Source organism: Bubalus bubalis, chromosome X (genome assembly GCF_019923935.1).
Source record: "Bubalus bubalis isolate 160015118507 breed Murrah chromosome X, NDDB_SH_1, whole genome shotgun sequence".
NCBI lineage: Eukaryota > Metazoa > Chordata > Mammalia > Artiodactyla > Bovidae > Bubalus > Bubalus bubalis.
In genome coordinates, this window is record NC_059181.1 from 56,582,321 (window position 1) to 56,597,686 (window position 15,366).

The window sequence follows — 15,366 nt, forward strand, 5'->3', positions numbered from 1 at the left end:
TTCATTTCAGAAACCAACCTAGTATCTTTCACAAAATCACTGACCCTCCAGTCCCTATCTGTCTGTCTCCACATTCCCATAAACTTAGTTGTCTAAAACAACACGCACTGATTATCTCATAGTTTAGGTGGGTCAAAATCCTAGGCACAGCATAGCTTGATCCTCTGTTTCAGGGTCTCTCATGTGGCTGCAATCAAGGTCTCAGCTAGGCTTGGGGCCTCATCTGAGGGCTCACCTGGGGAAGGATGTTCTTCCAAGCTCATTTATGTGGTGGTTTGCAGGATCCAGTTCATTTGGGCTGTTAGACTGAGAGCCTCAGTTTCATACTATTTGTCAAAGGCAACCCTGAGTTCCCTGCTATATAGGCCTCCCCAACATGGCAAGTTGGTTCACTAAGTCCACAAGGAAGAGAGCCTGTTAGCAAGACAGTACCTACAATCTCTTGTCAGCTAATCACGAAGGTGGCATCTCCTCAATGTTAAAGGTTTGCTACTGCTTAGAAGTGAGTTACACAAATGGAAGGAATTACACAAAGCCTTGAATACCAGGAGTCTGGGATCATTGGGAGCCATCTTAGAAGCCACTTCTCATAGGCCATCAATAAAGGACTCTTGGATACATATATATGTATGGCTGAGTCCATTTGTTTTCCACCTGAAACTATCACAACATTGTTAATCTGCTGCTGCTGCTGCCAAGTCGCTTCAGTCGTGTCCGACTCTGTGCGACCCCATAGATGGCAGCCCACCAGGCTCCCCCGTCCCTGGGATTCTCCAGGCAAGAACACTGGAGTGGGTTGCCATTTCCTTCTCCAATGCATGCAAGTGAAAAGTGAACGTGAAGTCACTCAGTCGTGTCCGACTCTTAGTGACCCCACGGACTGCAGCCTACCAGGCTCCTCCGCCCATGGGATTTTCCAGGCAAGAGTACTGGAGTGAGTTGCCATTGCCTTCTCCGATTGTTAATCTGCTATACTCCAATACAAAATAAAAAGTGTAATTAAAAAGAAGGACTCTAATGCAGAGATCCTATACCTCCTTCCAAGACAACATTCCTTAGAGCAAAAGAACAACAAGTTCAGACATTAAATAATTTGAAGACTATCCCACCAATTTATTCTATTTGATGAAAACACTAAAAGAAGTATTCTAAATAAATGAATACTGAATCAGAAGATAAATCTCAAGAAAGTGAAACAATGGTTAGCAATAACTGTTGTGGTAAAACACACACCCTCAAGTGCACGTTCATATAGTTAGAGTCAAATTATGATAAATAAAGTGACTGGGAACTTTGAATACAAATACTAAGTAAGTTTTCTTAAAGCAGAATTGACTTAACCTAAGAAAAATACAGTCTTGAAATAGCAGTTTAAATGTTTCTAGAGAAATCCCAAAATTAATACTGTTCATCTTCCTGATGCAAATATGGAAGACAGAGTATCCTTCTCTACAAAGTAAGGTTAGTTATATTCTGATCAAATAATAGAGAAAACATAAATAACACCTGTTAGAAATAACAAAATATATAATTGCACAATTAGTAAACATAAAAAGTATTAGTGAGGTAAGGGGGAGGGACAAAAATGAACAGAAACATCATTAAGTTATTAGGAAGAAGAAAAGAAAAAATGTTGCATTTAGGAAACAGTAAAATTGATAAGGAGAATAGAATACAAAAGATTATCATATTTATACAAATTTAAATGGACTGAATCTCACGACACAGTGTGAGATGAGAGCAAAAAAATATATACTTATATATAGTTAAAAGAAGTATATCTTAAACAAAGAAAAAATACAAAATAAGGTTTAGGCAAGGATACACAAGGTTGTGCATCCTCGGTTGCTCAGTCGTGTCTGACTCTTTGAGAGTCCATGGATGGTAGCCCACCTGGCTCCTCTGTCCATGGAATTTTTCAGGCAAGAATACTGGAGTGGAGTGCCATTTCCTACTCCAGGGGATCTTCCCTACCCAGGGATCGAACCCATCTCTCTTGCATTGCTGGTGGATTCTTTACCACTGAGTCACCTGGGAAGCCCACACGTAAGGTTAGTGGCTGCAAAATAAAAGAAGCAGTGATGATGTACTTGGCAAAGTAAATTCAAAGTCAAAAGGACTCAACAAGCAAAACAAACAAAAACACATAGTGGCATTGTGCAAAATATTTTAAGATACGTACTTTAGGATTTCCCACCTCTACCAGGCAAAAAGAGAACTACAAAGACAAATTTGTTTTAAAGTATTATAACATTTATTCCATCTTTTGATAACATAACTGCTGGAGCAGACAAAAAGACAAAAAGTCAGAGCAAAGAAGTGGTAATCAACAAACTAGATTGAAAAGTCCTAATGAGTAATCTGTACCTAACAGAAAATATATTTTCTCACATCCATGAAAGTTTTACAAAACTCACTTGAGTAATCTGGGCCACAAAGAAAATCTTGAGTAATATTTTGAGTTCAGATTCAACAAGCTACATTCTCTGATCACAGTAAAACCATAATTATAAAAGTAGAAAGGAAAGATAGCCAAAACTACTGTAACCAATTAGAAACTAAGAAACATTCCTTAATAGCTAGAATCAGAGTGAGAAATCAATTCTGAACTTGCACTTTTCAGACTAGATTTATGAGATACAGCTACATTAGAAAAAAGTGTATAGTTTCAGTTCCTTTACTATTATAAAAGACTGGAAAACCAAAAAATAATCAAGTTAGGAATTCAATTCAAGAAGTCAGAAAAAGAACAAAATGAAGCAAACACAAAGAAAATGAAACAGAAAACAAAGAAATCAGGGTGGTAATTAATAAAATGAAAGTTTACATAAATATAAACTTAGGGAGTATAAATAAAACTAAAAGCTAATCTTATAATTATTTATAGGGATTAGCTCCTGGAAATATGATCAAGTTAAAAAAAGAAAAAAAAAACAATACTAGGAATAAAAAAGGAGATATGGCACCAGATAGGTAGTGCATTAGATAACTAATATACTAGTTATGGTGGAATACCAGGTGTAAGTCTAGAGCACATCCTGAAACATTTAGGTGAAATGTGTGAGTCCCCAGGGAGAAAATAGTGAAAAACACTAAAACAAAACAAAACTCTAAGGGACTAGTGAATATAAAAAGAACAGGAAGAGTAGTTCAATTCTCTCATTTGAGGCATACCATTCCCCACAGGCAGCCTTACTGGACACACCTCCACTAGCCTGGTCAGGGCTGGCAAAGGCAGATGTGGCAGAGGTCTCAATCCTCTTCTGGCAACCCTACAGGTGTTCAGTGGGCAGAGCCAGGTGGAAAGGGTATACCCAGAGCAGGGTAGTGGGAGGAGGGAAACGAGACAGGATGGAGGTCTGGGGAGGGGGTTGCGGGGAGACATAGACCAGGAATGCACTGACAGGAGCCAAGGCTGACAGAAAGGGCTGGGACCTTATGGTATGGTAAGAGGTGGAATAAGATGGGCAGGGGCAAGGGCATAATCGCCATGACACCTTGAACTCTCCTCAGTGTCCCAAAGTGGAAACATCACCTATTTCCCCCACTGCAACATTTTTGCAGCACCTCTGGCCTGGAGAATACCAATAATTATACAGAAGTTGTTCAAAGTGTACTAAGCAAGTGACAACGATATACCTGATGGCCTTGCATGAGGGACTCAGGGTCGCTGGCACCCCTTTCATAAGGTCATATCTCCCTTGAGAGAGGAGGACCCACCGAGCACAGTGTGCATTATTTCACAGCCAACTCCAAATGGGTTCTGTAGCCTGACCCCCAAGTAAAGCTGCATTTTCACCCACCACCATCGGACATTTGAAATTGGGTTTGTGGACACAGAGACTGCTTACGAACTACCAGCAGATATTAAAATCTCTTGTTATTCTAAAGTTTCTAAACAAAACTCTGGATAGTGGGAGATGAGGGCAGGGCAGACGCTCTGGCCCTGCCCAGGTTCAGGAAAGAGAGAGGGGGATAAAAGAAAGGACAGAAATGGGGAAATTTTAAAGACCAGTCCACCTTAAGGAGGCGTAGAGACAGGATACTAAACGGGGAACAGAGAAGCACAGAGAAACTTTGATATGCCCTGAGAAAGAGGAACAGGTGTGCGAGAAGTTCATAGAATGGCCCCTTGTACCAGGTGTCAGGCACAGGACCTCAGTTGAGCAGAACTCAGCTGTCTACTCTGGAGCGTAGGTCAGTGGTGAGTGGATCATGCTAGATTGTCTGGTGAAGCATCAGGGCCAGTAGCCCTGTCCGATTCATCATGGCTGTGTGCACCTTGTGTTCCTGCTCAACCAGCTATTCCAGCTTGTACAACCATGGGGGCTCATTGTGAGAAGGGGCTTCTAGGATCCCATGCTGCTCCTCAGCCACACTCAGCCTTGTAACCTACCGCATGAACACACTCTAGGTCCACCTCAGCACACCTCAGCTTTTCCCAGCAATAGTGGAGGTTGCAGAAGCGTTTGGGGAGATAACAGAAATCATTAGTGACCTCAAAGACATTGTGCACTAGTGAACAACTGCACACCTCATCATCTGGAACCTGTGGGCAGAAAGAATGATGATGAGGTATGGAGCGGGGTGGCTATGGAGGGGGATCAGGCAGGTAAAATGAGAGGAAGAGGGGGATTAGAGGGCAGTCAGGCAGAAGGAGAGGGATGGGAAGCAACCTAGCAGAAAGGAAGAGAGGAATTCAGTGATTACTAGGTAAAGAAGAAGGGGTCAAAGGGGGTATGATCAAGCATGGAGGATGGAGGAAGAAGTTAAGCTGGGATGTAGGAAAGGGGGTGATCAGGTAGGAAGGATGGAAGAGTAGAAAGAGATCAAACAGGAAGGAAAGGAAGGATGGAGGGGAGGTCTGACAGGGAGAAGTAAATGAATGGAGGTTGATAATACATGGAGGAGGTGAGGAATGGGGTCAGCAGTGTGGGGGGGGGGATGAGAGCTGATCAAACAAGGAAGAAGAAGAGACTTTGGAAGCAGGGCAAAGGTGACTAGGGAAGTCAGGCAGTGAGAATAAGAATGAAGGGAAGTCAGAAATTCAAAAGAGAGGAATTGAGGGTGGCCTTTTGGGGATGATTGGGGGTGGAATGTCAGGCAGGGGCTTGGAAAAGAAAGTAGATGGACAAGCAAGGAGACAGGAGGAACAGGGAATGGTTACACAGTGAGGAGCAGAGGAATGGAGGTTAGGCAATAAGAGAGAGAAATGTTGTGGGGTTGTGGTCAGGCAAGGAGCTTATCAATAAAGAAACAGCAGCCAGGCAGAGAAAAAAGTGAGACCAGTATATGACTGAGCAGTAAGAAGTAGGGGGGAGTATAGGGAAGGTCAGGAAGAGAGGAGGGGACCCACAGAGGTTGGTCAGGAGGTATGAAGGCAGTCAGGAAGAAGGAATAACAGACATTTCAAGCATGGAGAACCAGAAGAAGAAGGTGGTCAGGTAGGGAGAAGGGGAGGAATGGAGGGTCACGAGAAAGAAGTCTCACCCCGAGCACTGCTTGGGGCCTAACACCTGGAGTTGCTTGCAGTACCTCTCACTCTGTGGGTTGTAAACATCACAGAAGAGCCTTGTGGCTCTGGGGAGAGATTGAAAGTGAGGTGCTAAGGATCAGGGTGGTTCCACCCTGATCGATGCCCACACTTTGTTGATGCCCAGCTCACCCAAGTGGGCTTCTCTGGTGGCTCCCCACCGAAATTCTGCCCTTAATTCACCCAACTCTGCCTCCGAGCCCACCCACATCCTGATCTTCATCTTGCCCACCCTGCTCCTGATCCTGTCCACATGATGCCTTTGACCCTGAGTAGCACCCACACTCACCCCTCAATGCAAGTCGGGTACATGGACCTGATGGATGATTTGTGTTCATACTTGGAGAGAAAAAGAGTACAAATGGAAGGAACTATGGACATACACTGCATACACTCACATGACAAAGCCCCAAACAACACTTTTGTCCCTTGTTGACCCCATGTGCCTATAAGCATGGTCAATGTCCCTCTCGCCACCAGTGGTTGATGCCCAAATCTTGGCCCTTATACTGGTGATGGAAAATAAGCATAAATGGGTAGAGCCATGGATAAGTGTTGTATTCTCTTCTACAACTAATACCCCAGCACCAAACCTGCTCCCCTTCCCCATGGACCCCACCCAACCAAACACACTCTTGCCCCATCTGCCCCCAGTCAAAGATCTAACCCTGGCGAAGCAGCACTCCATGTGGCACAGGGCAATACGCACGTTGATGGGTTTCCCACAGGAGACACAGAAGATCTGCATGTCGATGCTGTTACCACCATGTTTGTTGTTCTGCATAGGACAGTAGAGGGTCCGCTGAAACAGTTCAGAGTGGGGATGGCAGGCCACAGTAGCAGGCACCTTTCTGTTCCACCCCACCCATTCCCATAGCTTGGACTCATGACAGCAGAGTAAAAGGACATGGGCTCATCTTCTCCTGAGAGAACACCAAAATCACAACTAGTTGCTGAACAACCATTGACAGGAGGATGTTGGAATCTACTATTAGCCCTACCACAGAGCCTGTAGCCCTACCATAGAGCTGCTGCGTGGGCAACCCCAAAACTGGAGAACAATTATACCAAAGAAGTTCTTGAGCTGTTCCAAAGGTTATAGGCCCTTCATCAGACTTCCCAAACTGGCAATCCAGCAAAGGGACTGGGAATCCCCAGGGAATCTGATTTTGAAGGTCATCAGGATTTGATTAATACAACTTCCACAGGACTGGGGGAAACAGAGACTCTTGGAGAGCACAAACAAAATTTTGTGTATACTAGAACCCAGGAGAAAGGAGCAGTGACCCCACAAGAGATTGAGCCAGATTTGCCTGTGAGTGTTTGGGGATCTACTGCAGAGGAGTGGGTCTACAGTGGCCTGCTGTGGGGTTAGGGGTGCTGGCAGCAGCAGTCCTGGGAGGCACAGTGTGTTGGCATAAGTTCTCTTGGAAGAGGTCACCTTTACCCTTACCATAGAGCCTGTAGCCCTACCATAGAGGCTGCAGACTCCAGGACTAGGCCACATCAGGCCAAGCAAATAATCAGAGAGGGAGCACAGCCCCAGCATCTGCAGAAAATTGGATTAAAGATTTACTGAGCAGGCCCTGCTCACCACAGCAAGACCCAGTTCTCCCCACAGAGTCCCTCCCATCAGGAAGCTTCCACAAGCCTCTTTATCCTCATCCATCAGTGAGCAGACAGAAGAAGCAAGAACTACAATCCCAGGGCCTCTGCAATGAAAACCACAATCACAGAAAACTAATCAAACTGATCACATGGATCACAACTTTGCATAACTCAGTGAAACTATGAGCCATGCCATGCAGGGTCACCTAAGACAGACAGGTCGTGGTGGAGAGTTCTGACAAAGCATGGTCAACTGGAGAAAGGAATGGCAAACCACTTCAGTATTCTTGCCTTGAGAACCCCATGAATAGTATGAGAAGGCAAAAAGATATGACACTGGAAGATGAGCCCTCCAGGTTGGTAGGTGTCCAATATGCTACTGAGGAAGAGAGGAGAAATGGCTCCAGGAAGAAAGAAGTGGCTGAGCCAAAGTGAAAATGACACCAAGTTGTGGCTGTGTCTGGTGGTAAAAGTAAATTCTGATGCTGTAAAGAACAATATTGCATAGGAATCTGGAATGTTAGGTCCATGAAACAAAGTAAATTGAATGTGGTGAAACATGAGATGACAAGAGTGAACATCAACATTTTAGGAATCAGTGAACTAAAATGGACGGGAATGGGCAAACTGAATTCAGATGACCATTATATCTACTACCGTGGGCAAGAATCCCTTAGAAGAAATGCAGTAGCTCCCGTAGTCAACAAAAGACTCTGAAATGCAGTACTTGGGTGCAGTCTCAAATATGACAGAATGATCTCTGTTCATTTCCAAGGCAAACCATTCAACTTTACAGTAATCCAAGTCTATGCTCCAATCACTAACACCAAAGAAGCTGAAGTCAAACAGTTCTATGAACACTTATAAGACCTTCTAGAACTAACACCACAAAGAGATATCCTTTTCATCATAGGGGATTGGAATGCAAAAGTAGGAAGTCAAGAGACCTGGAGTAATGGGCAAGTTTGGCCTTGGAGTAAAAAATGAAGCAGGACAAAGGCTAACTGAGTTTTGCCAAGAGAACACACAGTTCATAGCAAACACCCTCTTCCAACAACACAAGAGAAGACTCAACACATGGACATCACCAGATGGTCCACACCGAAATCAGGTTGATTCTATTTTTTGCAGCCAAAGATGGAGAAGCTCTATACAGTCAGCAAAAACAAGACCAGGACCTGACTGTGGCTCAGATCATGAACTCCTTATTGCCAAATTCAGGCTTAAATTGAAGAAAGTAGGGAAAACCACTAGGCAATTCAGGTCAAATCCCTTATAATTACACAGTGGAAGTGACAAATAGATTCATGGGGTTAGATCTGATAGACAGAGTACCTAGAGAACTATGGACAGAGGTTGTAACACTGTACAGGAGGTGGTAACAAAAACCATTCCCAAGAAAAATAAATGCAAAAAGGCAAACTGCTTGTCTGAGGAGGCTTTACAAATAGCTGAGAAAAGAAGAGGAGGGAAAGGCAAAGGAGAAAGGGAAAGATATACCCATCTGAATGCAGAGTTCCAAAGAATAACAAGGAGAAATTAAAAAAAAAAAAACCTTCTTAAGTGAACAATGCAAAGAAATAGAGGAAAACAATCGAATGGGAAAGACTAGAGATCTCTTGAAGAAAATTAGAGATACCAAGGGAACATTTCATGGAAAGATGGGCACAATAAAGGACAGAAACAGTATGGACCTAACAGAAGCAGAATAGATTAAGAAGAGGTGGCAAGAATACACAAAACTGTACAAAAAAGGTCTTAATGACCCGGATAACCACGATGGTGTGATCACTCATCTACAGTCAGAAATCCAGAGTATGAAGTCAAGTGGGCCTTGGGAAGCATTGCCACGAACCAAGCTAGTGGAGGTGATGGAATTCCAGCTGAGCTATCTCAAACTTTAAAAGATGAAGCTGTTAAAGTGCTGCACTCAATATACCAGCAAATTAGGAAAACTCAGCAGTGGCCACAGGACTGGAAAAGGTCAGTTGTCATTCCAATCCCAAAGAAAGGAAACGCCAAATAGTGTTCAAACTACTGCACAATTGCACTCATTTCACATGCTAGCAAGGTCATGCTCAAAATCCTTCAAGCTAGGCTTCAAATAGTATGTGAACCGAGAACTTTCAGATATACAAGCTGGATTTAGAAAAGGCAGAGGAACCAGAGAACAAATTGCCAACATCCGTTGGATCATAGAAAAAGCAAGGAATTCCAGAAAAACATCTACTTCTGCTTCATTGACTATGCTAAAGCCTTTGACTGTGTGGATCACAACAAACTGTGGAAAATTCTTCAAGAGATGTGAATACCAGACCACCTTACTTGCTGCCTGAGAAACCTGTATGCAGGTCAGGAAGCAACAGTTAGAACTAGAGATGGAACAACAGACTGGTTCCAAATTGGGAAAGGAGTATGTCAAAGCTGCATCCTGTCACCCTGCTTATTCTTATATGACGAGTACATCATACAAAATGCCAGGCTGGATGAAGCACAAGCTGGAATCAAGATTTACAGGAGAAATTTCAATAACCTCAGATATGCAGATGATACCAGCCTAATGGCAGAAAGTAAAGAGGAACTATAGAGCCTCTTGATGAAGGTGAAAGAGGACATTGGAAGACTGGAAAAGCTAGCTTAAAACTCAAGATTCAAAAAATGGAGATTATGGCATCCAGTCCCATCACTTCATGGCAAATAGATGGGGAAACAATGGAAACAGTGAGAGACTTTACTTTCTTGGGCTCCAAGATCACCGCAGGTGATGACTGCAGCCATGAAATTAAAAAACACTTGCTCCTTGGAAGAAAAACTATGACAAATCTAGACAACGTATTAAAAAGCAGAGAAATCACTTTCCTGACAAAAGTCCATCTAGTCAAAGCTATGGTTTTTCCATAGTCATGTATGGATGTGAAAGTTGGACCATAAAGAGGACTGATCACTGAAGAACTGATGCTTTCGAACTGTGGTACTGAAGACTCTTGAGAGTCCCTTGGACAGCAAGGAGATGAAATTGGTCAATCCTAAAGGAAATCAACCCTGAATATTCATTGGAAGGGCTGATGCTGAAGCTGAAGTTCCAGTACTTTCTCCATCTGATGCAAAGGGCCAACTCATTGGAAAAGTCCCCGATGCTGGGAAAGATTGAGGGCTCGACAGAAGATGAGATGGTTGGATGGTATAACCAACTCAATGGACATGAATTTGAGCAAACTCGGGGAGACAGTGAAGGACAGGGAAGCCTGGTGTGCTATAGTTCATGGGTTGCAAAGAGTTGGACCTGACTTAGAGACTGAACAATAACATCCATTCCCACTCACCTCTTTATCTTGGCACACAGCCACGCAGAATGATGGCCTCAAGTTCATGGAAATAGCATTCCATGTCCTTCAGGCGGGCATGAGTGTCCTGCTGTTCATGGTGGATGCACTCAAGCATTTTCTTGCCATTCTCCTCAGCAATGCAGGGGCTCTTCTGCCACTGCTGAATGCTCTGGGGCAGGATCTCATGGATGTGGCTGGAAGGAGAGACAGCAAGAAATTGAATGGGTATTTTGGAACATCAAAAGAAGAAACAGCTGGTCCATGTACCGCGTGCCGCAATGTCGGTTCTCTGCCGTCTCGGCGTTGTGCAGCCGGAGTCTCTTCTTCACCTTGTGACCAGTAAGTTTTGGAAAAAGTTGCCTCTGGTGACCCTGAACTTGTGCCTTTATGAGTCTCAGCAGCAGGAAGAGAAGTCCAAACCCATCAGCCGTTACCCCATTTCCTACAAAAAGGACCTGCCTTTTGACATTTTAGAGCTCATGGAGGAGATAGAAAAGAAGATAGGATTTTTACCAAATGTATTTAAAGTGTTGTCTCACCAGCCATTGGAATTCAGAGCCTTCTTTGCTTATTACAATGTCATCTGTAACAAGAAAACAGGCCAGCTCAGCAGAGCTGACAAGGAACTCATCATTTTGGTGACCAGCCTGGCCAACAGGTGCTCATATAGTGTGGTTGTCCACAGTGCCCGGTACAGGGTCTTCTCGAAGAACCCAGTGCTCTCTGACCAGGTCTGTATCAACTGGAGAAAGTCTGACCTCCCTGCCCGGGAAAAGGCAATGCTGGAATTTGCACTTGCTATTTCCCAAGCTGATGACATAACAGATGACCATTTCAAAAAGCTCGAGGTGCATGGCTTCAACCAGGAAGATGCCTGGGATATAGCTGCAATTTCAGCTTTTTATGCCATGTCCAACCGCCTTGCTCATTTTGTCAGTCTTGTTCCCAAAAAAGAATTCTATTTGATGGGCAGAACCAATGATGTCAAAGACATCAGGAGTGAACCTGCTGCTCCTGAAATATAAAAGCCTGAACAGAAAGGCCAGTGTTTACATTTCTAGCACATTTCATTATAAGACACCAGTTGGGAAATAATTTTTTTAAAAATGTTTAGTCAATGGATAGGGAAGAAAGTAAACAAATTTGTTCTCTGCCTCCTTAATGAGATTGATGCTAAAAGGACATGTGATGGATATCACATGTGGTTTTTCTTTTTTTCTTTTTTTACTTTTGTTGTGATTGGAAAGGTGCATTGGGATTGGAAAAGAGTATCGGGGCAAAGGATTTCAGATGCTTCAGGCATTTCTATTGAATTGATATCTGTGAATTTCAGCAGTTGAACATTTTTTAGTTTTTAAAAAAATAGCATTGCATAGAAATTGGTCTATAGACTGCAGTTTGAAATAGATTTCTTGTTAACACAGTGGTGTTTAAGGGCTCTGAAAGGCAGGTAAATAGAAGCATGCATAGAGTTGTTCTGTCTTTAATGCCTTCTCTGGTAACCTCTAGTGATTTTTATTTTTTTCACTGAGAGGTTTTAAAATAATGGTGAAACATTTTAAGTAGAAGTGTAAGAAAAATCTCCAAACCTAATATTGCTAAATGGTTACCACAACCACCACCTTAGATTTGTGGCTATCTTAACTTTTCAGGAATCATTTTCACTATCTAACTTTTAGATGTACATGCAAACCTACAAAATGTTTTTGTTTCCATTGGATTTCTTTAGATTCTCTAAGTTGCCAGTGAACAGTTCTTAATAAGTTTGGGAGCAATAGTGAGTTAATTTTGAATTGCCTGAACTGTGAAACCTGATTATCTTGAGACAGCACAACTCTTGTCGCAGAGCTCTGTTGGAATTATATCTTAAATACTTTGGAATATGTAACCTTTTAACATTGAGTTTTGAGGAAAGGAGGCAGACAAAGGAAAGAAAGTTGAGTTTTATTTTACTTACTGAGAAAGTTAATAATGTTGGTGAATATCATGGTCAAAGTTTTATAGACCAAAGAAATTTTAGCCATTGGCCATAACTTGGAATCAAGCAGAGGACCTTTAATAAACATTTGTTGCAGTCAAAAAAAAAAAAAAGAAGAAACAGATGAGTGGTTTAATGGTGAATGTTTAAGATAATGAATGGCAGAGGAGTGAATGTTGTTGAATGGGTGATTGGGTGGTGGATGGTTGGGTGGATGGGTAGCTAGTTGGGTGGGTGACTGTAAGGGTAATTGTGTGGGTTGGTGGGTGGAATATGGATGGGTGGGTGTATGTAAGGGTGGATGGATAGGCAAGTAAGTGGACAAATTGTGCTAGGATACATAGGTAGGAGGGTGGATGGACTTACAGATGGCATAGATCATGCCCTATTCCACGCCCTGTTGCTTAACCTCCAGATGTACTCACTCAGCTGCCAGCTTCATGCCACATTTGTCTGAGCAGTACTTGGAGCCTGGCTGGGTGGGATGCACACTGCCAGGTCCCAGGCACTGCTGCAGCAAGGCTCAGTCCTTGACATCTGGCTGATCTGGATCTTTTGACTTTTCCATGAGCTTCTGCTTCTGGTTCTCCTCCTGTGGGACCAGAGTGGTCAAGGTAGGGGAAGGGAAAGCAATGTCAACCCCCTAACCCTATACTCCTGTCCTGCATTCCACCCCCAACCTCTGTCTCCATGCCCCCCTTTCCATAATTTCTGTCAGCGTCCACTCCACTTTTTTCTTCAAATTCTTCATTTTCTTCATATCCACTGCCTGCTTCAGCAGTGCGGAATCTAGGAACAGAAACTCCTCAGTGTCACTCATTGCCAGGAAAATGCTGAAATGTCTCCCCAGCTTGTTCCTTAAATGGTCTCTGGACACTCCCTTCCTCCTTTTCCTCCTTGCTGACCCTCCCTGCTTTCATTGTCTCCCTCCTTCCACTAAGGGGTCCTGTCATACACTCATCAGGCTTTGCTTGTGAAGTCTCCTATGTAAAAGTCCTGGTATAAGTTTTAGTACTGAGGCAGGTCGTTTTCAGACAACAGTTGGTGTATGGCTGTTGTCTGAAGTACCTTCTTTACTGCCAATGGCATCACCACCACCTAGTACTTCTGAGACAGCTCAGACTTCTGCAATTGAGGCAGATGTGACTGAGTTGGCAGTTGCCAGGGGGACCATGGCAAATTATCCAAGAGTATCACAGGTAAGAGCTGAGGGGCAGACCCTCACACAAACTCCACTCCCCCATCCATCCTGCATCCTGGATTCACCAGAGACCAGGAATTACAAATAGAGTTCCTGTGATAATAGGAGGAGGGTTATGGATCAGCATTAAGTGGGTGGGGATGGGTTCACCTTGCCCCAACACTCCTAACTCACCCTCTGGCCTCTATGGCTAGGACCCACTAGGTCTTGGCTGCCTGGGAATGACTGGCACCACCTGGCCCTGCTTTCCCACCTTATCCAGGCACATTTGTCTGGTCCATCTGGCTCCACCTTGTCCACTTGAATGCTTAAGGTCCTGCATATCTGCCCAGAAAATCTAGATACCACCTGCTTACACTTGCAGGGCTCAGCCTGCCTTGCCCACCCTCCAGGACACAGCTGCTACCCTGCTTGCCCTACACCATGGACCCAGACAACCACTTCTGCCCAGCCCGCCCAAACACTCATGGCCTAGCCCCTCAGACAAGCTCTGCCTACCTTTCTGCCCCACCCAGTCTGCCTAGTCTGTCCAGGCTCCACATGCAGACTCCACCCTCTTGGATATACTCTGTCTCACATTAAGGCTCCCAGCCCTATGGGTCCCATTCTCTGCACCAGGGCATACCCAACCCTGCCCTGAGCTAGGCCTTGCCCCCTTCCCAGACTCTCAGCCTCACATGCTCGTCCTGCTTTCTACACCATACTCTGTTCTGCCTTACCTCCTATGTGCGGAGCCATGCCAAGCCCTGCCCCCAACACTTGCACATGCCACGCTATGCCCTGTCTGCCCTGATTCACTCACCTAAAATAATTTGACAATCTTTATTCTGAAAATCTACCTGAACCCAGTAACACCTAATAAAATATATAAATATACAAATATTTTTAAATGTTCGTGTGCATATGCACACACACGCAAATCATTACTCTCAAAGATTAAAAGAGCAAGCACAGAGAAAGAATATACACATTTTAAGACAATTATCAACCAGAGAACACATACTAGTTTCAATCTAGAGATGCAATATTAATAAAAAATGACCCTGAACTTAGTTTTAAAGGAAGTCTAAACACTTTCCAATGAATAAGCATCACATGGGGCACAGATAAGTTGTGTTAGAAGCAAAAGCCTTAACTTTTGAAATTTGAAAAGGCATTTCTAAACTCTTGATTAAAAGAAAAATAACTGAAATTAGAAAATACTTAGAACTTAACAAAAATGAAAACAATACATACCCAACTGTGGTCTTAGATGAAATCCAAAGTTGACAATATAAAAAAGACAGAAATTAATGAACTGAGCTCTCAACTCCAATTCGAACACGTCTTCATACTTACTCCAAAGATTGCCATTATTAACCCCCAAACCCCCTTCAATGATCCCACATCACCCCTTCCGATCACAAAGCCCTCGCATGTACCTTAGACCCGAACAGGCGTTATACCGAGGAGCGCCACGTTGCAGGTGGTGGGGAAAGGCTAGTAGAGCTACTTCGGGCTCTGATACCGACCTTAGCCCCGCCCCTTCTTGAACGTATTGACTTTGCACTTGCTCCAGATGCCCTGCATAGATGCTGTACGGCCAAAAGTTAAAAGCACATGGTTACAGAGAAACTATATAGCTACAGGTACACCATTCTGCAGAGCACTGCCACAGACCTCAATAGATGTACCTGTGTCTTCTGATGCCAGCACCTCACTGTTTCACATATTTCAGTGA

At 43.7% G+C, this 15,366-nt stretch overlaps 1 protein-coding gene across 3 annotated transcripts in view; it reads right to left on the reverse strand.

Annotated features, from left to right (window-relative positions):
- Positions 1-1,996: 1,996 nt before the first annotated feature.
- Positions 1,997-15,366, reverse strand: part of LOC102390493 (CXXC-type zinc finger protein 1) — a 65,898-nt gene continuing 52,528 nt past the window's right edge. Inside the window, exons 3-7 of one of the 3 annotated variants that reach the window (XM_044936818.2) lie at positions 10,465-10,661; positions 6,243-6,311; positions 5,823-5,872; positions 5,491-5,580; positions 1,997-4,549 (exon numbers count right to left, since the gene is read on the reverse strand). In XM_044936818.2, the coding sequence (XP_044792753.2) occupies positions 4,516-4,549; positions 5,491-5,580; positions 5,823-5,872; positions 6,243-6,311; positions 10,465-10,512 (291 nt within the window). In that variant the 5' untranslated portion in view covers positions 10,513-10,661 and the 3' untranslated portion in view covers positions 1,997-4,515. Of the gene's footprint in view, positions 6,336-10,464; positions 10,662-15,366 lie in introns of all 3 variants that reach the window. The other 2 variants (XM_044936817.2, XR_006640647.1) reach the window with 2 other exon arrangements.